A 23,237-nucleotide genomic window follows, 5' to 3' on the forward strand; every position below is an offset into this window, starting at 1 on the left:
GCCGACTGTTAAGGGTTTACATGTGGTCGCCCTAATCTCCCGAGTCGGATGAGATGGTAAATGTGGTTAAGTTAAACACGCAACTCGTTATTTTGAAAAGCCCTTAATCAGCTCTGAATATTGTATTGTAGACCAAGAGTGTTTCCATATTAATGCTATGATCTAATAAGCTCTTATGTATGAAAACCGGGACGATTGAAGTAATAATAAGAAACACAATATTAATTATATAAAGAGCTGTTACCTTTTTACCTTTCAGCTCGCTCAGTGTTCTTCGCTTCAATTTGTGCTATAGCAAAGAGTGGTATGGGGCTTGCTGCTGACGAAGCTTTAGAATTAACAGACTATTGTGCGGGGAAAACTCTACTTTAAGCAAACAATTGCTGGTGTTTTCTTAAGTGTATGCGCGTGGCAATAGCTAACAAGGATTGAATAAGGGGCTGGGCGCTATTTGATCATGTGACTTTATGGGTGACAAATTCAAGCCAAAATAAATGCAGAAACGACTGCGCCCGTCACGCCAGCTAATGCCAAAATAAATATTTGAATTAAAAAAGAATTTCTTCGAAGACTCTGTTCACAGAGTTGTAACATACCCTCCAAGAATCGTTCACGCTGAAACTAGCCTTTGCTAGTTCTAGTACTTTTTTTATTTTTGCAACTTTGGATTCGGCATGTTTTTAAACTAATAATTGATGTTTTTCTGGTGGTATAATCTGCATGGCAGCTCTGGTGGTATATTCTGCGCACAACCATGGGAAAACGAGAAAAAAAGAATATAATATTTGTCGGATTTCGTGAATTACAAGGCCTGAACAATCTTCGAGACCTTCTTGTCTAGATAGGCTTGCTTTTCAATGAAAATATAGTGGGGGCTGCGAGTCGCAGGGGCGTTTACTACAAGGCTTTCCTTCAACTGATGTCAAAAGAGTATTTGTATGCTCTTTCACAATAACTTCACACTAGTATGCACTGCTGAACAAATGTACGGGGGAGTGAGAAAAAATTATATTATCTGTAGGAGTATATCGAATTAAACACAAATACAACATTGATTATTTTCTCTGTGTATTACACATTTATGTATCTTATGCGTTTTAGCTTGAGTATGGTGTTCACACGTTTGCACAATTATTATACAAATAATGGGTTTCTGAAACCCCTTTTTAAAAGGGTTAAAGAGCCATAATCAGCCACACATTTGTGTATTGTTTTTATTCAAAATTGAAAGAGAAATGAGATGCTAAAAAAGGACATTTTGATACCTCAAATACCAAGATCAAACAAAAATATAGCAAATGCTTTCACAAATAAGCCAATGAAAATGGATAGTATTTTGATGGTCGACAAAATGGCGGCTGACAGAGGCTTTAAGAATATGTGATTGTTGAAGGAGTAGTGATAATAGTTGTGAATCAACGATGTGTACTGTTACATATTGCGTAAACCGTAAAACCGATGACATTGATCTCTTTCATGATTTTCATTCGATATCTAAAAATAAGCAGTTGACATAAATCTACAATTTATACAGCACAGTTTACAAACTATCTTACATTAATTCAAAACATCATAAGATCAATCATAGATTAAAAGTATTTCGTCAAATCGAATTATTTTATAAAAAGGTCTTCCGTAAGTATAGGGCTACCCCCCTTGTGTCATGGTTATTTCAAGCAAATCGTTGGTTTATCCAAGGGACTCAAAAGGATATGAAACAATTCAGAAACCAAGACATTTAAAGTCTCCCTCACTCAAATAGTCTTGTGAATCCGCTGAAACAAGTCTTGTGGGCGGAGAGATCGCCCTCGTCACCAATCCCGCGCCGTTATACGCCTCCACAACCGCATACACCACATCACCTGAAAACACACTCGGTCCCAGTCCGAACTCGTAGCTAGCTGCTATACCGACATCAATAAAGGGCAGAACGTCATTGGAGCCTGTGCTGGTCCCCATAGCAACGCGGAAGTTCTTTATACTAGAGTGTTTGTCGTAGAAGCCGTACCAATGAAGTCGGACGGTGCTGTTGTAGAGGTGGCAGTTCGAGTGGACGCCGTACACATCATGTGTCCGGTCCGGGCTGACAATCACGTGACCCTGAAATCATTTATCAGCGTTTAAGGCCAATATCGGTAAAAGTAATAAAGATGGTTGCGGGCGACTTGAGGCTCGACGGTATGAACTGAAACTGTCTTGGGAAAGTTTGTTTTGTTAAAAGAAACTGTCTCGCGCTGTCCGCAGTACCTAAAAAATGAGCTCGTACGTATCGAGAAAAGGGCGCTATCTATAATTTTGCCCCGTACGAGCTACGATGGTGCTTGTGATTTGTTGGGCATAACACCATTAGAAGTGCACCACGGCCTAATTTGCAGCAAGCTCTTCGACGAAATAGTTTCCTTAGGAAAAAAACGGCCCTTTGCCTTGCCCCGCCTCAAAACAAACAGAGCCATGAATTCTTCTTTTACATTCTCGATGGCCAACAAATCTTAAATGGAGAGTATATATGGTTTTTATGGATTATGATTAATTTTATATAGGATGAACTTTATCACGTTTTTAATTTTTTATATTTTATATTTATTACTGTATATAGGTATATAGTTAAATTTATTATAGTTGTAATATAGTATCTATTGTTTTGTAAATGCCTAATTCAGCCTACGGGCTGCTACGCATTTTTTTCCTAATAAAAACTATCTATCTATTATACGCATGAAAAATTTTATTAAGAAGAGCGAAAACTCTATTTTTATTCAGCGTTGAAGCTACGTTTGCTTGGGTAGCTTTGTCTCGTTGGCGCGCGTGTGCAAAATAACTTGATTCACTGATTTGACTCACCTTTGTCGGTGGTGTGACATCAACGAGTACTCCATCCGACACAGCCTGTGTACGAAGCCCTGCATTATCTACGCATGACACAACGGTATAATACCGCTGTCCAGGAATGAGCCTTACGTTAGTAGCGCGGGCGACAGTTCCTTGGACGAAATCCTTGAAAGCCGTAACAAACCCCGCGCTGTCTCGGATTCCGAACCGACAAGATGCGATTCCGCTCTGCAAGTCCACGAACGCACCAACAGTAGTGGTCAACGTGCAATGTGTCGTACACGAAGTGACGTAATTGTCTGGAGTTACTAGGCCTGCTGCAGGTGGAGTCAAATCAATGCTGATAGGTCCTGTGGTGCCAAGGTTATGCTGGCCAGCGGCGTTCCAAACGCGAACTGTAATGTAGTAAGTTCCGAGCTCTTGCAAAACACAGTCCTGGCACGTGACACTAGTGGCGTTAGCAGTGAGCTCTCTCATTGGCTGAGATTGACATCCGCCAAGACTCTTTCCCACGCAGTATTCTGATTTGATCACACCACTTTGTAGGTCACGTGATGACCAAGTGGCGGTAAGACGCCCACCAGGTCCCAACCATCTCTTGTCGATGTTCGTCTGTCCATCACGATGACAAAAATGTTAGATAGTAAACATTGGTCTAACCTGATAATTTGTTTGATTTTATCTCCATTTGATGTATGGCGGCAAGGTCTGCCCAGACTGTAAAAGTTAATGTATTTTATGGCTTTGAAACTGGCTTAAAATATAACAAGAAGCTCAAAATATGAATTGTAATTCCTTTTCCCCCCGACTTAGCTTGCTGACAAAATAGTCCATGAAAATACTTAGACATTAAACATTCAGACGTCGAATTAGTGTTGTCTTATTTTTCGCAGGGGCAACTTTGTCCGCTGTACATCAAAATATGGATCTAAAATCGCAATTTGATTTTGTTAGCTCCGCCCCTACCCTCCCCGGCCTAGCTCTACCGTCCATGTTTTCCTATTTCTTACTAATAAACGTTCCAATTATCTAACATAGTTACCCTTACCATCATAATCTCCGGAGGCGTGGTATCCACAATGAACCCATTTGACCACCCTTCGGACGTCATGCCCGCGCCATTGGTAGCCCTTACAGTGACGTAGTAATGCCCTCCCGAAGTCAAGGACACGTTCTTTGCTGTCGCCGCCATTACTTTTCCAACGTCCTTGAAAGCTATGACGTCATCATGGCCAGGGGACCTCCCTAATGCCCATTTGTATCCCACAATGCCACTCTCCGGATCTGAGAATCCGCGCCACCGTGCCGTTACCGTTGTTACCATGCCAACGAAATCAATATCCTTGCTAAAGTCATGGCCGTCAATAACTTCCCCGACAACTGGAGGAGACACGTCGACAACAACTCCGTCTGAATCCGAGGTTACGGTGAAACCGTCTTTATTGGCGCATTTGATGCGGTTGATGTAGCGTGATCCTGGCTTTAGACTTAATCCATTCCTAGTCGCCCGATCAGCCGAACTAACAGACTCCTCGAACACGTCGCTATCGTTTCCGTACGAGTTCCTATCGATGGACGCCGATTGTTCCACGAGGCTCCACGTACAATTATCAAGTCCCGAATCAGTGTCGATAAAGCCTCCCCATTGTGACGCCATTGTGCCTGTGTCATTAGTAAAGTCGATGTCCCTAGTAAGCCCATCTATGACATCACCCTTTGATGGTGGTGTGGTATCGATTGTAAATTTCTCTGACGTCATCACTGTCGTTAGCAGTGCGTTATTTTGCACTATGACGATGACGTAATACCAAACTTGGAAGACGGGAAGGAATGATGGTACGATTGTTGACGTTGCACTTCCAATTGACAAGGCATATGATTGACAGCTGTCAGGAGATTTGCTGACGCAAAATTTGGACTCCAAGATCCCGCTCTCCTTGTCTTCGATTCCGTCCCAGGCTACGTTCAGCTGGACTTCGTTCCGGGACTGATTGATCACCCGGTGAGATACTCTGACGATGGATTTGGTAGGCGGAGTAATGTCCACAGTGAACCCGTCCGAACTGCCAACACCGCTCAGTCCACTGAGAGATGTCGCTTTTACTGTGACGTAATACCTATTTCCAGGAGACAAGAAATCGACGTCAGGATCACCGCTGACCGGTACCCCTTCCACGTGAGTCTGCAGCCCGAGACTTCTAAAGTGCGACACGTCGTCTTTACCAGCGGAGGTTCCAACAGCCCAGGCGTAGTCGACGACAGGGTCGCGCAAGTCAGAGTAGAAATTATCCCAGTTGGCGTGTATAAGTTTAGCACTTGTGATGTAGTCCTTGTCAATGTAGGACGACCCATCTCGTACAGTTGCTGGCCTGGGCCACACCGAGACGACACGAAACCCATTGGACTTTGACACGCTCGTCAACTTGGCTCCATTATTACACACGATGGCATTTAAGTATATACCTCCCTCTGTAAAGTTCAAGGAGCTGTATGTTTCATTAGTTGACAAAATTGTCTTTCCACGTTTGTATGGTCCTTTCAGATCCATTGTAAATATATCTTTATCTCTAGCATCGCGAATTGACCATCGACAAGATTCTACTCCACTCTCAAGGTCTTCCACTCCGTCCCAAGAGGTCTTTAGCTTATATTCCATCAAAGCTGTCCTCATGTCACTTTCGATATCACCATCAGTAACTTCGCCGATAAGGGGAGGGGTCGCGTCCACTAGTACCCCATTAGACGTCCAAGAAGCGGATGCCCCTGCCCCGTTAGTTGCCTCAACTGTTACAAATATATTTTCGCCAGGATTGACACGACATAAAGGACATGCGAAACTTGAAGCCTTCCCGACGTTTGTCGGGGGCTTGAGTTGACAGCCGAAGGGTGCAGTTCCGATGCAGTATCGACTTCGAATAATTCCACTCTCCGGGTCTGAGATTCCTTCCCAATGTGCGGACAAAGTTCCGTTTAAAGAAATGTACTCCCAGTCATCTCCACCATCTCCGTCATAAACACTTCTTTGGTCACCCTGTGGTGGAGTTGTGTCGACAACAAGAGGAAGGGCTTCGACGGTAGTGTTGAGTCCAGCGGCGTTTCGCGCCACCACTGTAACGTAGTACAAATTTCGATGGAAGAGCTTCAGGCCAAGTTTTGTGTACTTGGTCCCTAGACCAATGTTTGTAAAAGAAATTACGTCATCACCCTGAGCAGTAGTTCCCATACCAACTTGATAGTCGGCCAATGGGCTCTCTGGATCTGAAAATGGAGTCCATGATATTGTGACCGAGTCCGTTTCTTTCTGGTACTGTTTGGAAGAGTCACGGGACACGCCTACTAGCACGGGTCCAGTCGCTAGCGGTTTGGAATCGTCCACAATAAACGTCTCAGACCAGACCTTCGTAGACAGGCCGGCCTTGTTATAACACTTGACGATTGCAAGGTAACTCTTTGATGGGGTGAGATGAGCACGTGGTATCAGCACATGACCAGTTGGCGCGTCAGGTACGGTAGCCACCTTGTTACCGTCAGACAATCCGTCTATAAATACATCACAAAAGTCTATTCCACTTTCCTCGTCCCTAAAGTTCCTCCAGTGCACTTCCGCCGAGTCAACACCAACGTACTTCCGGTTAAGGTCAGGGCTTCCAATCATGACAAAACCTGCTTGCGGGGGAGATCCATCCAATACGAGTGCCTCAGAGCAGCCCCGTGACAAGAGATTAGCACGATTGCGTGACGTGACTGTCACGTAGTACCTCACACCCTGTTTGAAGTTTTGATCAGATTGTGTTGTGTTTGCGCTTGTTGTGGAACCGATGGTAGTAAGAGGCTGAACCTGCGCGCCGCACTTGCTTGTACCTATCCCCCATTTATAGTACCAGACCTCGCTCTCATTTTCAATAAAGGGATCCCAATGGGCGAAGACGTGCGATGTGCTTGGCGAGTAGTACGCCCTGTCCGCTGCGTTGTACTTCCAGTCGCCTACTGCTGCGTTTCCGGGAAGTATTTGAGTTGGTAGGGGTGGGGTGCTGTCTATGGTGATTCCATTAGACGTTATCTCGTTTACAGTGCCTGCCTGGTTACGGTATCTCAAATGAACAAGGTATGTCTTGCCGTTCTCTAGCGATAGCGGTCGCTCAGTCATGACATGGGTAGCAAGCCCAACGTCAGAATAATCCATAGCAACTTTATTGGTGACATTCTCTTTGACGGCCCATTCGAATGTCTCAATACTGCTTTCCAAGTCCCAGATCCCCTCCCAGTTAGCTGCGACATCCGTCAGTGACGATTGATAGCGCAGATCAGGCTCCAGTCTACCATCGTTGACAATGCCGCGGTTAGGGGGCGAGTGATCAATCAGGACACCGTCTGAACTCATGCAGTTTCTCAGGCCAGCTTTGTTGATGGCACACACTATAAAGTAGTATACATCGTCCGTCAAAGTAAGTCCTGTAGCTCGCGCATTGGTAGACAAGCCAGCATCACGCCATGCTAAGATTTCCGGTGTTCCGCCCCTACTCCGACTGATGCCGTACTCATAACTCTTAATTCCTGACTCGGGATCCACGAAGCCCTCCCATGACGCCGACATCTCCGTCAAGCTATCTTGATAATCGATATCCTTTCGGGTCTTGCCGTCTATCACACGTGCATTCCGGACATATGGCGGAGTAATATCTGCCGTGAAGCCATCGGAGCTGACCTCGTGGCTGAACACATCTGCCATGTTAGTGGCCTTGATCTTGGTGCAGTATGTTTGGCCATTAACGAGCTTGGCGTTCTTAAAAGTCAACGCTGTTGCAGTCGGGGGTGAGAGTCGGAGGAATGTATTCCCTGTCACGTGATAATTACCACCGATACAGCTCCCGATGGCGTAGTAGTACTGCTTAACCCTCGTGTGGGGTTCAAGGAAGATAGTCCACGTCGCTTTGACAAAGTCCAGAGATGTTTGGTAATCGATATCCGAGTTCGCGGTCGGTCCGTCCGATACTTGCCCAAGACGAGGAGGTGAAGGGTCCGGAATGATGAGATCTGATGACGCGTCTGTTTGGAGGAATGCATAATTGACAGCTCGAATGATGATACGATACGAAGACCCGTCAACTAGCGCTAAACCTGAGAAGGAAGCCTTAGTCGGTAGACCAGCACCTGGGATTCGCTTAAAGTCTGAGTTCTTGATAGGTCTAGAGTCAGGAATAACGGCCCAGAGGAAGTAATTGATGCCGCTGTGCCCATCACTAAACCCCGTCCACGAAACGGCAAGCGTGGAGTTACTCGAAACGTACACGCACGGCTTACCACTGCAAGTACTAGTTGAGCCACTGACCAAAACTCTACCAGTGAACACGGGGCGAGAAGTATCGACTACGACCCCGTTGGAGGTCGCCTCCACGGTTAGTCCCACCGCATCTCTGGCTCGCACAGTTACAAAATACTGTGCGCCACTTGTGAGACTAAGCCCAGAATGGGCTAGGTATGTTCTAAGTCCAACTGAAGTCCAACCAATGATCTGATTCTTATCCTTGTCAGTGATCTTGTACTCGTACCCTACGATTCCGCTCCCTGTTGCGCCATCATTAAAGCCATTCCAATTGGCCGAGATGGTACTTCCGTTTGACTGATGACTGACGTCAGCTCCTGTTCCATCATTGACCGTCCCAGCGCGCGGAGCATCCTGGTCTATCAGTACACAGTTTGACGTCGCTTCTATAAAGAGCCCAGCTTCATTGTACCCTCGTACAAGTGCACAATACCGCTGACCGGAAGTAAGTACCAGTTCGCTTATAGTGCCTGATCGTGCAAGCGCAGTGTTGGAGTAGCCGGTGATGAGACTAGACCCTGCTCGCATCACAGACCATTCGTACTTTTGTATACCGCTATGGACGTCACTGAAAGCACCCCAGTTTGCCTTGTAAGAATTAGTCCATTTGGCAAACTTCAAATCGATGCCGTTACTTGCTCCGTCGAATATGGCACCAGCGATTGGCTTTGAGGTGTCGACGACGACGCCATTGCTCATGCGCACTGTGAAAAGGCCGGCTTTTGTGAAGGCTTTTACTTCAACCTGAATTTGAAAACAAAAAGGTGGCTCATTTTTTGTTTTTCTATAAGGATCCAGTTTTATACTGCTCATTAATGGTTCCTAGCCTTGCATTAGTCATATCATTAGATAAATAAACACAATGCACAATTGGGGTGGGGAAGGAGGGGTTGCGGGAGAGTACAACTTGAGAATATCCTTCGCGGCTAAATAGATACTTGCTTTCTGTTGACCACAGTATACATTTGGGCTTTTAAGAAGAGCCTTAAACCCGTCCCTCCCTCCACGGGACTTAAAATTAATCTCAATATTTATAAAAGGTCACAATATTTAAAAGAATCATTCGGCCAAAAGAGCACCCATTACCGCATTGGAAAGGTAAGAGTAGTACCTTAATTGTTGATCCATCAACGATATTTCCGAACGTCTTGGATGCAGAAGTGGACAATCCCACAGGCGTGTATGATTGGAGAACAGACGAAGAACTACTACGAAATGGTGTATACAAGACCTGCCACTCATAACGCGCTATACCGTGACGCGAGTTAAACCCGCCCCAGACTGCCGAGATATCCTTAGTCGACTGGTAACTAGCATCCCCGGATGTTCCGTCTCTTACCCAGCCGCCACTCGGTCTGGTTGTATCTATGGTGATAGCGCTGCTACAAACTAAAGGCCTGGTCACGCTGCGCATGTCGATGGCTTGGATTGCGAGTTTATAGCTTTTGTTATCTTGCAAGGATAGACCTGAGATTGTTTGCTTGGGGTTGGCGTTTGGGAAAAGACCACTTTTTGCTGCTGTCGTAGAGCAAGCGGCAGCTCCATCTGTAGTGAATAAAAATGATTCTATGTTACCTTTACTACTATAACACGGCAAATTTTCTTTCACAAATAGGTGACTTGCACTGTAAAATCAAGTTACTTATTGGCAAACTCGTGCCAAGACTAAAAAGACTAAATTGAATTCGACCGTCACGCCAGAGAGTGATGAAAGAACTAAATATCCCAATAAGAATAAGCTCTTTCTGACATCAGAGCGTTGACGGACTTCGAAAAGCTTGATGGTGGGAGGTGGGGGAGGGTCAGTGTACAAGAGAAATTAAGTAACTGGAGGGGGGCTCAACCATGCCCCTATTAATCATGTCATTATATATAAAAAAAACTCTCCTCCCCGTTCCTCCCTGGCCCCGACAGGCGTTACGGCACTGGACAAAGAAATAATAAAAATGATGATCCGCAAGCGATGAATAAGTTGTCTTCTGTTTGTCTGTTTTTGTTGTTGTTGTTGTTGTTGTTATTTACCTTCAAAAGCCGTATTCTGAGCACGCAAATATGACCGACCCGGTTCATGAAACGAAAGTTTCATACGCGAAAGTTTGTATATAAAAATTCTATGTAATAAGGAAATCGCCGAAAAATTGAAAACAAGTTCAACCACTCACCAAGAAGGTACCACTTGAGCCGCATCACTCCGCAGCTGACGGTAAACCCGGAAATACTGACGTACAACGCGCTAGTACTATGCTGGAACGCGGCACCGGAAGTAAAGCTGCTATCCTTAAACTGGACACTTCCGGTCTTGATGGTGATGGGGTCTGTGTGTGCTGCGGGACACGCCCCGAGTCGGCCATTGCATCTGGTAAAAAAGGATACAGTTTATAGCGGTAATTAAAGTCGGAATAATCCTCAAAGAGAATGATTGTTAGATCGTTTATGTTACTTGCCAATTTCTTTTTAATGATGTTCATATATCATATCAATTAACCTTTAATTAATTTTGGCTACATTGAGTACATATTCGACATTTCCCAATCGATAAAAAGGCAAAAAATCAACAATCAAACAATCAAACAATCAGTATTGCATTTAAAAAAAAGTTGTGTCGTGAGATCAACTTTCAAGTCAAAGAATTGCACTAATGCCTCGCGTGAACAACACTATATATATTTGGCTGTCTTTGTATTTCTATCTTTTCTGTTTCTGTTATAAAAGTTCGTTTGATCGCAACGCTAATCCTAACTCACTTTTCGGGCTGGTCGCAGCCGTCCTTGGCCGCTCTACATATGGTGGCAGCAGCGCGATAGATATCCCGACAAGTCCCGTCACCATTACAGACTGACGTGCGCACGCAGCTTGAAGACGGGTAGGATGATTGACATGTATAAGCCACACCACTGCATATCCCATTAGCGCACTTGTCCTGCTTAGTGCAAGCATTTTTGTCGTCACAAGTCACGGTGGGCCGGTTCGTCCAGGCACCCGAAGGCTTGGTAGCCGCGTCATACAAGTCACACCACTGACATTGGTTAGCAGGGTTGATAGCTTGGTGATTAAAGTCTTTGCCTGGAACAGGTGATGATGAGGTAAAATATAAAGGCTGCCTTCTTCGCAGACAAACACAAACCCCCTTCGCCTTCTCCCCAAACCCACTATGCTTTCACTTACAGAAAATGCTGGGAGTTTGATATATTTGGCAGTTTATGGAAACGTTTATTTTTAATATCCCTTTGCCTCTCAAATTCCTGGATTTCCACGAAGCACGATTCGGGAACCTCCCCACTCCACTAAAATATGTGATGTTAAAATTTTAATGACACCCCTTCTCTTTATAATGTCCTACGCTATTTTGATAATGGTTCTTGTGCCTCAATATAGGGTTTCTAAACTGATGTTACACTTACCTGCTATTTTGCAAGTGCATTTCCCAGCGACATATCCGAAGCCAGGTTTCTGGCTGCACGAGTTCCCGTTACATTTCTGACAGTGCGAGTTGCACGTGAATGGCGTGCTAGTGCATATCCCATTCCTGCACGTATCCGCGCGTGTACATGCGTTGCCATCGTTACACGAGACACCATTTCTGTTTGACCAAGCACTTGTGCTGCCAGTTGGGTTACACCACTGAAATAACAGGAACAAACGTTTAATTAGGACCAAGTTAGTATTTGTTATAACGCCAAACAAAAAAACAAAAGCCTCAGGAATGCTGCAATTCTTGGTGGCGAATAGCCTGTGTAGCAAGCCCAAAGGGTTGGGAAAGCAGAGAGGAGACGAGGCGCTCCGTCCTTCTCTCCAGGCGCACGGGATCCCTCGTTTTCCCAAGCCCTTTGCGCTTTCTATGCAGGCTAGGTGGCGGAAACATGTCATTCTTACACCATTTAACTACAATACATTTAGAGGAAACAGCGATTGAAAACAGCCTCTGGATCTTTACTTTTAACTATATGCTTTTTGCACTACTATCCTCGTATTTTAAGTGTTCTTGAATACTACGACCTACTTGGCAAGGATTCCCAGGCTTGAGTTGTTGATTGGCAAAGCATGCGCGTGTCCCCCCGTGCTGTATAATGCAGTAACCGGATTTCAGGGGGCACCCACGACCATCATGACTCTCACACGGTAAGCAAGAGTAGGGCGTACCCATACACGCGCCGTTGGAACATCGGTCGTTCTTTGTTTGGACGTTGTTGTCGCTACATGGAAGTGCGTTGTTGTTTGTCCACTGATGAGGATTGGCACTGTTGCATTCCTAAACACATGCAAATGGAAAGCATTTTATAAACTAATCTGAGGTCTTACGCATAATCTGATTGGTTCGGTTTATGCACTTTCAAATCTCTCCTTGAAGGTCGTGCGATTATTATAGCATTGGCGAAGGCAAAGAAGACTGCGACAGCGAAAACAGTTGAAATTTGAAATCCAGCAAGTGAAAATGGGCTCTCCATAATACATTCACTGGTTCTCCATCAAATCATGCACTTTTTACATTCGCGTCTTTCAAGCAGTCGCCGATGTCCCAACACCCAACACTATGGAATTTAAGATACGAGTACGGCGACGGTAGAAAATAATGGAATTAATTTGAGGTGAGAATGCGTTTTGTCTGATAGATTTCCAACCGTCCTCCGCCAAAAAAAGTAAAATTTCAAGTTTACGGCCAGGTGAGTACGTGGCCGGTTGGAGTATAAATTCACTCTTCTCTGTTTCCTATCCTAGAAAGAAGCTTACGGTTAATTTTTGTTAGTTTCTTAATATAAAGTCTAGGTAACGTCATCGAAACTATTATGGAATGTGTCGCTAAGCGTTTAAGTGTTATCTTGGTCATTCAGTCCTAGCAGTAGCCGTTGTCGCATTTTAAAGGCCCTACTATCTAGTCTGTCTGGCTGCCCAATGTCTTGACCTACAAGCCCCAACAAGCAATATCTATAGAGATGAAAACTTACCTGGCATGGATGACCAGGTCGCACCACCTTGTTACTGAAACACTTCTTGACGCCGCCCTCGACAATGGTACAAAATCCCGGTTTGACCCGGCACGTGTCGGCCACGCATGATTCACATGGCAAGCACGTGAACGGCGTACCCACGCATCTCCCATTGGAACAATGGTCTGCTCTAGTGCACGCATTGCCATCGTTGCATCGAAGAGCATTGTTGTTGGTCCAACCCATCTTTTGTCTACTTTGGCAGTCCTGTGAGATGGAGAACGACAATACTCAGTGAAACTCCTTGAAAAAGGGATTTCGGGAATACAAACTGTCCTTCTAAATAAAATATGTTCTTGTAAGTGAGTTAGTTACAAATAAATGTGTGAAAATTTTTTTAACAGAAAATATTTAGCAATAAAGTAAGCCCAATAATCCGTAGAACGTGTGTTGCTGATTGAGAGAACAGGATGATACACTGGGATGGTTTGATTCCTGTGCAGACAGCAGAGGGATGCACGACTACCCCCTCCGCCCGTACCCAGGAGGGGGGGAGGGGGTGCAGGGGAGCCCCCCCCCCCCTCCCAAAAACAACAACAACGGCCAAAGGTCCACTTTCGGTTCTTAACCCTATTTTGACCGGGGGGAGCTCTTTCGGCCCGCCATCCGTAACTTTTGAACCATTGGAGCTATTATTACCAGAATCATTATCTGTTATCATTATAAGTTATCATATATATTATAAGTTATCATAATCAGTTTGTATTCAATAAGCGACCGATATTCTTTAAGAAAATTGCCTTTGTGAAGTCACGATGACGTCACTTAAGTTAGCAGAAACTGGCAATATTTCTGTTTTTTAGATATGTATTTCTTTTTTCGTCTTTTTCGATAATCTTATTATCTTAAAGTGGACATATACTATTATTGACACAGTTTCTATGACAACAATATATGACATCTGTGACGTCATTGATTGGCATGGTACCTTTAATATATCATAAGTGCGAGAGAACTCTTAATTAAAGTAATATTTAAATATCTTTTTAAAAAAATGTTTTTTCTACTTTCTATTTACAATAGAGGAATATAAAAAGAATTTTGGCAAATTTAGATGTTAGTTTAAAATAATCAGCGATTTTGAGCTTACTATGTGACATCAGCATCCACCATCTTGGATCCGCCATCCTGGATTTAATGAAAATTATTTATTTTAATCAATAAAAACTGGGTAGCAAAATCTAAAGCTTTTTGACAATATTTTATTTTTGTTTCAAGTTATATTAATGATTTCAGGTGGATATAAATGTTTTATTTGCTATTTTTACAAGCACTTTTTCGAGAAGGTCAAAAATTGACAAAAACACCGCACTCCCCCCCCCCCCCCCTAAAACAGATATGTAAATTTTTATTGTTTTTTTTTTGATAACTTGGTATAAAACGTTTATATGACATGGATTTACGTTGAGCACGTCGTATTAATAGTTGATCTTAACGACTTAAAGCGTTTTGCCTAATTTTCATTAAATCTATATCTCAAAACTTGGTTGCTTTGGTTACCAGGGTACACATATCAAAATTTTGTTTACACCAAACTGATTCCAGATAAATTTTAGGAAAAGTCATCAAATTTCAATGCTCTAGCTCTACTAGTTCAAAAATTATTACAGATCAAGTGCTTTGGGCCTCAAAAGCCCCTTCCCGCGGTCTGAATAGGGTTAATAGTTGTGCTATTATTTGAAGACAAAACTATTAAGCATCAGCTAGATCACTCTGGTATGTATCAAAATCCAACAATAAATGTCCCGTGGAGATACTGCAAAGGCATGGTCAGATTTTTATCAGAGAAATCCATTCCCACCCCCCCCCCCCCCCCAGGAAATATTAGGTCCACTTATTCGGATTCCACACACCCCTAAGAAAAATCCTGGGTACGGGCCTGCTCCGTGACACAGATGTCACATAAAAAAATAAGCAAGTTTTTTTTAGGGTGCGCTACAGGATATGACGGAATTCTCTTCCCTACGAAGGTCATGGCAATCAGAACTAACTTTCTTAAAACTTTGTATTTATGGCATTGGTACAGCTCGTCATACCATCTTTTTGCATGGCGCCGTTGGATTGTCTATGTGAAAATACATTGTACCTACCTGGCAAGGGTTAGAAGGGTTAACATTTCCATAGCTGTAGCATCTCCCACTTATGAGGCACTGTCTAAGGTCACATTGTGTCCCTACTTTAGTGTAGCAGGCGTTGCAACTACATGTGTAGCTTCCGTACGTATTCGTACAGGTGTGCTGACAGGGATTTCGCAAACACTCGTTGACATCTAAAAATGGAAAAAATTAGGCGGCTTATCCATGCACAGGCGCGAGCCAGGATTTGTGGGTGTGCAGTCGAGGGTCATCCCCCAGCTACACGCTAAATATGTTATAGATTAGGATCTTCATTCATACTTTATTGCTATTAGAAATATTTGAGGAAGTTCGGAGGCTTATCCGTATAGGGTCTCCGTACATACTAAGTTAAAATCTGGTAGTGTTTTGGTCCTGTGCAGTTATATTCTTATGCTGGACATCTAATTGAGAGAGTACGAGAGTACGAAATCGCCAAGTGTGTCGTAGGCTTGAGGTAAGCACCTGGCGCGATTATATTTTTTTACTTTATCTACAGGGAAAAATATGACAAGGAAGTGAACGCTTGGCCAAATAAATGTGGCTCAACATAGCTGGCGGATTAAGCTCCCAACATTTCAGTAGATATGATTAAGAAATAACTGCGATCAGTGGTGTATTCATTTAGCAAAGTATTTTATTTTGGAGAAGGCATACAAATACCAAAGTCTAAACGCTTGAGTTTGCAAGGAACGCGTTTTGCTAAATTTCCAAGCTAAAAAAGTAAGCGTTGGAGTTCATTGTACCCCCACGAAAGAACATAAGCTAACGTTGAAAAGCGTGATAAAAAGGTGCCAGTCGCCGCTGTGTCGATCGTTTCACATCTCTCCCCAACAATGATTGCTGATTTAAGCCCAACAATCCATTCCCATTCTTTTAGCTTCTGGCCAAGAAGTGAAACACAGTGGCGACTGCTTTGAGTCTAGTACAAGGGACTGGGAAAAATAGTTTATCCTGAAATCAATATATATTTAAATAATAGCGATAACAAACTTTACCGAGCTATGTGGCGAAGGCATTGCTTGTTTTTGTATTCGATAAAAGTTAAAATAAATAATAAGGACGGCAGAAAACAATTAAATTAAAACTGCGGCATCCTAAAATACCGGTTGCATTTTATCGTAAACTGGTCTCTTTGTCTAAAAACCCTCTACAAGTTTGCCCTTTAAGTCCGGCCGAATTATGGTTTTAGGGCGATTATAATTTGCACTCCTGCTTTATTCTGAATTTTAGTTAAAGCTTTTTTGAACCAATTAGAAATGCAATAAGAGACGCTAAACTTAAAATACGTCAATACTTCTAGGTGATTAGTTGTAGCCTATTTGAATATACCTAACTTTCCGTACTTTTGTTTCTCGTGCTGTGATCATACTTATTCTGAAAGGGTTTTTTCTCCCTCGTCTTAAACTTTGCCTTACCCTTTTCGCAGCACGTCCCTTCATATCCTGCCCTGCATTTACAACGCCCGCTGATCGGGGTACCACCATTCTTGCAGGCATTTCTGTTACAAGCAATAGTCTCCGAGAGATGAAAGGGACATTTGCCACCATATTTCTGTGGCTCCGTTACTCGCCTGGTGCGAGTTCGAGTTCCCGAGTTCCCACATTGATGCGAGCAGTCAGAGTAAGCCCCCCAACTAGATACGACGCAGTTCTTAGCTGGCGGAGGGCTGCGACGTCTTCGCCTACGACCCCAAAGAAAGGCCTGAGAAACCGGAACTATCACTAGCAGTAAGACTGCAAGAGCTGCGACTCTCATACTGAATGCCTTTCCTGCGACAGGGACCTTCTATACAGAAGAGAGAGTTTAGAAACGTCCAGACAAAGAACTAACGTCCTAACTCTGATACTGTGGCGCGAAGCCGACTGAGTGAATGCTGTTAGAAAGAACTGTATATCTGGGAAGGGCTGTTTGAAGTGCCAATCAAAATCTTTGATCTGCCATATATTGGCCCAAATGTATCCCTCCTAAACAGGGATGAATCAAGCGTAATTGAAAAATGGCTTCTCTGTCGTCCTCAATTTTGGCTCATGGTTCATCGGTATTTGGAACTGCATTAAAAATAAAAACGGCGTTTGTCCTTGACCAAAAAATGGCTCTGGTTTAAGCATGAAGTTTGTTGCTATTTCATAAACTCTTATTACTTCCTTTCCTAGTACTAACAACAAACAACAACAACAACAACAAAATGACTTAAGGAAACAATTAATATAAAATTTCTGAGTTACCGAACCCGGAGTTAGCATTAGCTATTCGAGGCAGGAGGCCTTGTATTCTGAAGAATCCACTAACCGTTCAAGCGCGAAAGACCTCGTTACAGTCATAACGTAGGCAGAAAGGAATGACTTCCGCTAAATCATTTTGGAATTCTAAAAGACAAATAAAAAGTGCTGCTATTTTTTCATTGTTCATAAAGTCATATCTGGTTGCTAGCTGTTGGTCAATCGAGATCGAGCCCTCAAAATTGAATAATTTTCTCCGTTCATCCTAAAAGTGGTGAAAAATCATAACGTACAAAAGTCGCATGTACTCGTTTAAGTCCAATTGGTATTCTATAATGCTCAGATATTAGAAATTATAAAACTTTCAAAAACAATGGCTTAACAAAGCTGAACTAAACTGCATCACGCATCTATCATGGTATGGATCTATCTTACATACCAGAATGGAATGGAGTGCTGAAAAGTGGAATAGTAAATCCAACATTCGAAGGAATTTACATTGTACCTCTTATACCAGTTATAGCAGTTCTTGAACTTCTATGTTACAAATTGAAAACAATTGAATTAAAACTGCGGCATCCTTAAATACCGGTTGCATTTTATCGTAAACTGGTCTCTTTGTCTAAAAACCCTCTACAAGTTTGCCCTTTAAGTCCGGCCGAATTATGGTTTTAGGGCGATTATAATTTGCACTCCTGCTTTATTCTGAATTTTAGTTAAAGCTTTTTTGAGCCAATTAGAAATGCAATAAGAGACGCTAAACTTAAAATACGTCAATACTTCTAGGTGATTAGTTGTAGCCTATTTGAATATACCTAACTTTCCATACTTTTGTTTCTCGTGCTGTGATCATACTTATTCTGAAAGGGTTTTTTCTCCCTCGTCTTAAACTTTGCTTTACCCTTTTCGCAGCACGTCCCTTCATATCCTGCCCTGCATTTACAACGCCCGCTGATCGGGGTACCACCATTCTCGCAGGAATTTCTGTTACAAGCAATAGTCTCCGAGAGTTGAAAGGGACATTTTCCACCACATTTCTGTGGCTCCGTTACTCGCCTGGTGCGAGTTCGAGTTCCCGAGTTCCCGAGTTCCCACATTGATGCGAGCAGTCAGAGTAAGCCCCCCAACTAGATACGACGCAGTTCTTAGCTACACAAGGTGGAGGGCTGCGACGTCTTCGCCTACGACTCCAAAAAAAGGCCTGAGAAACCGGAACTATCACTAGCAGTAAGACTGCAAGAGCTGCGACTCTCATACTGAATGCCTTTCCTGCGACAGGGACCTTCTATACAGAAGAGAGAGTTTAGAAACGTCCAGACAAAGAACTAACGTCCTAACTCTGATACTGTGGCGCGAAGCCGACTGAGTGAATGCTGTTAGAAAGAACTGTATATCTGGGAAGGGCTTCTTGTAGTGCGAATCAAAACCTTTGACTGCCATATATTGGCCCAAAGGTATCCCTCCTAAATAGGGGTGAATCAAGCGTAATTGAAAAATTGCTTCTCTGTCGTCCTCAATTTTGGCTCATGGTTCATCGGTATTTGGAACTGCATTAAAAATAAAAACGGCGTTTGCCCTTGACCAAAAAATGGCTCTGGTTTAAGCATGAAGTTTGTTGCTATTTCATAAACTCTTATTACTTCCTTTCCTAGTACTAACAACAAACAACAACAACAACAACAAAATGACTTAAGGAAACAATTAATATAAAATTCCTGAGTAACCGAACCCGGAGTTAGCATTAGCTATTCGAGGCAGGAGGCCTTGTATTCTGAAGAATCCACTAACCGTTCAAGCGCGAAAGACCTCGTTACAGTCATAACGTAGGCAGAAAGGAATGACTTCCGCTAAATCATATTGGAATTCTAAAAGACAAATAAAAAGTGCTGCTATTTTTTCATTGTTCATAAAGTCGTATCTGGTTGCTAGCTGTTGGTCAATCGAGATCGAGCCCTCAAAATTGAATAATTTTCTCCGTTCATCCTAAAAGTGGTGAAAAATCATAACGTACAAAAGTCGCATGTACTCGTTTAAGTCCAATTGGTATTCTATAATGCTCAGATATTAGAAATTATAAAACTTTCAAAAACAATGGCTTAACAAAGCTTAACTAAACTGCATCACGCATCTATCATAGTATGGATCTATCTTACATACCAGAATGGAATGGATTGTTGAAAAGTGGAATAGTAAATCCAACATCCGAAGGAATTTACATTGTACCTCTTATACCAGTTATAGCAGTTCTTGAACTTCTATGTTACAAATTAGAATGGATTTGTAACATTTTGAAAAGTTTTAATTAATAATAAGGCTTTACGCGAGCTTATGAGAAAAGCTCAAGAAGTTGACTTGCTCTAATTTGAAAAAAAACAAAGGTTATCTTGCATACTAAACATTCTCATGTTTTGAGAAACTAAACATTAGAACGCAAATCGGGGTAGTACCTTTAAAAAAGGCCCAAATAAGGAGCCTTTACGGGTAGAAACCAGTCTTCCTGGACAATGTTCAGATGAAAGCGGAACCAAAGTAGGAAATGAACCGCCCCTTTGTCGTCTACAAATCAATAGTTTTAATTCTTATTTTAATTATTATTTTAATTATTTATTCTTAAAAGAACAAATCAAATATAAATACAGCTCTGTTCTGGTTGAATCATGTGTACTACTACGTTTTCTGTCCTGCCGCCCTTGTTGAGAACACTATTATTTAAAAATTCCTATGAATCTCAATTCTCTTCTGTCGTGGTTTGGCGAGATTTTCGAAGGGCACGGGAAAACTCCCTCGGCTATAAGTGGTTGGTTCTTATTGAAGGATCGCAAATATTACATTTTAGCATAAAACTTTAACTGCACCCCTTCCCCCTCCCCCTCAACGCATGTTGGAAATGCCCCTGTTCTTGAAAAGTGAAAGAACCGTAACTGCACTTCAATAAAATAGAGCCACCAAAAAACCTCACCAGCTAATGGAATATAAACGCCAGCTAAATAAACAACAACGGAACACGAAAATGTCTATACTCGATAGAGAGGGCACCGGCTTCAATACTTCGTGTCTGTTGTAAGAAGATAAGGTCTGTTTCAATCCTTAATTTACACTCAAAGCCTGATTGAATTGGGAATACTTAGCGGGGCTAAGCGGGAGTTCAGGAGATACAGAGTTCAGGAGATACAGAAGTTAATAGTTCAAAGGTTTGGGGTACACATATACAGTTTCCGTGAACTTTAAATAAGCGTTTTACATAAGCTCGTTTTCGGGCTCGTAGGAGATCAAGTGTTGAGGTCTATTACTACTTACCGTGCTCACAACACGTCCCAGTAAACCCCGCTCTACATCCACAGCGTCCGGCATGAGGGGTCCCTCCATTCCGACAAGCATTACGATTACACGCCTGAGACTCTGAGAAGTGATAGGGGCATCTACCACCAGGGCAAGCCTCGGATACGGTCTTAGTCCTTGTCCGAGTCTGTGTCCCTGCATTCCCGCATTGATGAGTGCAAGGTCCCCATGAAGACCAAGCGGACACTGCACAGTTACGAGGTGGACACGGAGGAGGACGTCTGCGCCTTCTTCTTCGTCGCCATGATAAACAACCAGGGGTCGCGAGTGCTATGACTGTCACAACTGCGAAAAGCTTAACCAGGCGCATTGTCCTTGTTTCTACTGAGCTTTCTCCCGCGGCCAAATACTTTACCTTCAGCGTCCAGTATTTAAAATACAGAACACTGCTGAAAGATAAAGCGAGTAGTAACGCTTCTTGTCTTCTGTGCCTAGCCCGTCTTTTAGGATTATCGTTTCGCTTTGGTCTTCACAAGAGAAGAGAAGTGAAATTTGTTTGTTAGCTCAGATTACAGCTCGCACGAAAATGCCGAAATCTGGGAGTTCGTGGGATGTGTTGTGACAGAACTCTGAAATTGTGCAATGTGTCGAGCTGTTTACGACAATCTGTAGACTCACACTGTCAACTGGTCAATAAATGCAGCTAAATACCGGAAGTTCAAGTGAGCCAATTATTCTGTCAAAACTTGCGCTTGCTGTTAGCTTAATCCTTCTTACGTACTCCAGCGCTTTGGCATTCTCTAAAAACCAACACACATCCCTAGAAGCAAACTGTGATATTTCCGTGACTTTGCAAGTCAGTAAAGTCCTTGAGCAGAGTCGAGTTTGTTTGCATAATGCTGATGACTTGGTTGATTAGAATTTATTAGAAAGATTGCGTGACGTCAGCTACGTCAAAGCGAAATTGCCACACTCCATCAGATTTCAAACACACTCGAAGCGCACAGAACTCGAAGCGCTCTAAGGCTTGCAGACACCATGCCTTGGTTCTGCACTATCTTGGCCTTAGTGTTCTTTCTACAGACAACGACTCGATATACGCAAGGAGCTGTTATACAAGAAGAGCCCAAAGCCCCAGTTCGACTCGCGTTTGAGTTTGACACTCCATGCACATATACATACCAAGTTGCTGTCTACACAGCGCGGGGATCACAGTCACTTGCAAGCCAAGGGTATGAGTTACACACCACGGTAAGTTTTACGGTATTCTTGGCTTTATAGATCCATTTTGCTCAATGCTAGAATATTACAGAGTGCGCTTTCTTGGTTATGATGCCTGAAAATAATTCACAAGTAAATCTAAATGCAACACCTTTGATAAGGTGGTGTGTTGATTTCATCACTGTCGCGATAAGACCCTCGTCATGCCTGGATTTAGTTATGGGTATACGGGAAAAAGAAATGAACATGCCTCTGCTTTTATGACGGAATGGAGGAGAAATACAAATAGAATCTGTTAAGTCTGTTGAGATCTGGAGCTTTTTAGTAAAGTGCGCTTAAGCAGAGGTTAAAGCTTGCTGGAACCATTTGAACGCATTGTTGTAGAATTGTGGATATTTGTAGCACTTTTATTTTGCGATTTTGCTCTTAAGAAATCGCAAATAAAGCAAAATGAGTCTGGTAAAACAACAAAAGACATTGGATGGCCTCCGTTCTTTGCACTTCGCAGTACCATTTCGTTTGAGTTACGTGGGGTAGGATGCAACGCTTTCTACCGCCCAATATTTGCCTTCATGAGTACTTACAATGGTTTTTAGGCTATTCAGACGGATTCGTACTCCGACTTGGAAAAATTGCTAAAATTTACCACATTCGTGACGAATTCTATCCAAAAGTGCCACGAATTCTAGCCAGTAGGACGAAACATTGGGAAGATCATTCATAACATAATATTTTCTAGAAAAAAAGAACATCAAAAGTTTCTAAAAGTACAAATGAAAAGGCTCTTATGCCGATATCTATTGAGTTTGTTGAACCTGTTTTACACTCTTTAGAACTTTCGTTGCCCTATTTGCTTTTAACAAGTTGAAATTTAGGATTGGTGCTGGAACGAGGAAAGTAGGCAAATTCTATCAATAGTGATATCTCTAACGATCTGATGCGGGGAGACCAATACACTTTTTTTTATAAGAACGTCTCATTTTCAGTTGAGGCTGGGCCATTCTTTTTTTGGGACATTTTTAGGCTTTTAGAGTATGTAAGAATATAATACCCAATGAATTATTAGGAAGAGAATTACACTAATGTTCAATAGCAATAATAAAGTTGCTACTAAGAGAAAAATTGAGTCTGCATTTTAGAACGCATCAGGGCTAAAAAAAGGAAAAATATCTGCTATCTGAGCCTCGGCATGTTCTTAACATGTTTTTAAAATTTGGTGAAATCTCAAGCTTGGGGTTCTTATATAAGGTTCTTATAAACAAAA

The 23,237-nt window shown here is 42.7% G+C and overlaps 2 protein-coding genes across 5 annotated transcripts in view; one reads left to right on the plus strand and one right to left on the minus strand.

The window, feature by feature from the left end:
- Nucleotides 1-1,055: 1,055 nt before the first annotated feature.
- On the minus strand, nt 1,056-21,606 carry LOC116619209. Of its 4 annotated transcripts, XM_048727466.1 has the most exons (12): nt 18,601-18,890; nt 16,670-16,887; nt 15,228-15,406; nt 13,096-13,344; nt 12,153-12,401; nt 11,554-11,773; nt 10,897-11,215; nt 10,315-10,508; nt 9,264-9,697; nt 3,878-8,896; nt 2,842-3,441; nt 1,056-2,100 (listed from the first exon to the last, which is right to left on the minus strand). In XM_048727466.1, exons 1-12 carry the CDS (start codon nt 18,726-18,728, stop codon nt 1,723-1,725), a joined length of 8,187 nt encoding a protein of 2,728 aa, XP_048583423.1. In that variant the 5' UTR covers nt 18,729-18,890; the 3' UTR covers nt 1,056-1,722. The 4 variants fall into 4 exon arrangements, with proteins under 4 accessions (XP_048583423.1, XP_032239632.2, XP_048583425.1 ...); XM_032383741.2 differs by lacking the exons at nt 16,670-16,887; nt 18,601-18,890 and adding an exon at nt 20,771-21,606; XM_048727468.1 differs by lacking the exon at nt 16,670-16,887 and having other exon boundaries at nt 18,375-18,766.
- Nucleotides 21,607-21,638: 32 nt separating this feature from the next.
- The window catches only part of LOC5514171, a 36,252-nt gene continuing 34,653 nt past the window's right edge, over nt 21,639-23,237 (plus strand). Inside the window, exon 1 of the mRNA XM_001634286.3 lies at nt 21,639-22,003. Coding sequence (XP_001634336.3) covers nt 21,791-22,003 — 213 coding nt within the window. The 5' untranslated portion in view covers nt 21,639-21,790. The remainder of the gene's footprint in view (nt 22,004-23,237) is intronic.

The sequence above is a fragment of the Nematostella vectensis genome, chromosome 5, assembly GCF_932526225.1.
Source record: "Nematostella vectensis chromosome 5, jaNemVect1.1, whole genome shotgun sequence".
NCBI lineage: Eukaryota > Metazoa > Cnidaria > Anthozoa > Actiniaria > Edwardsiidae > Nematostella > Nematostella vectensis.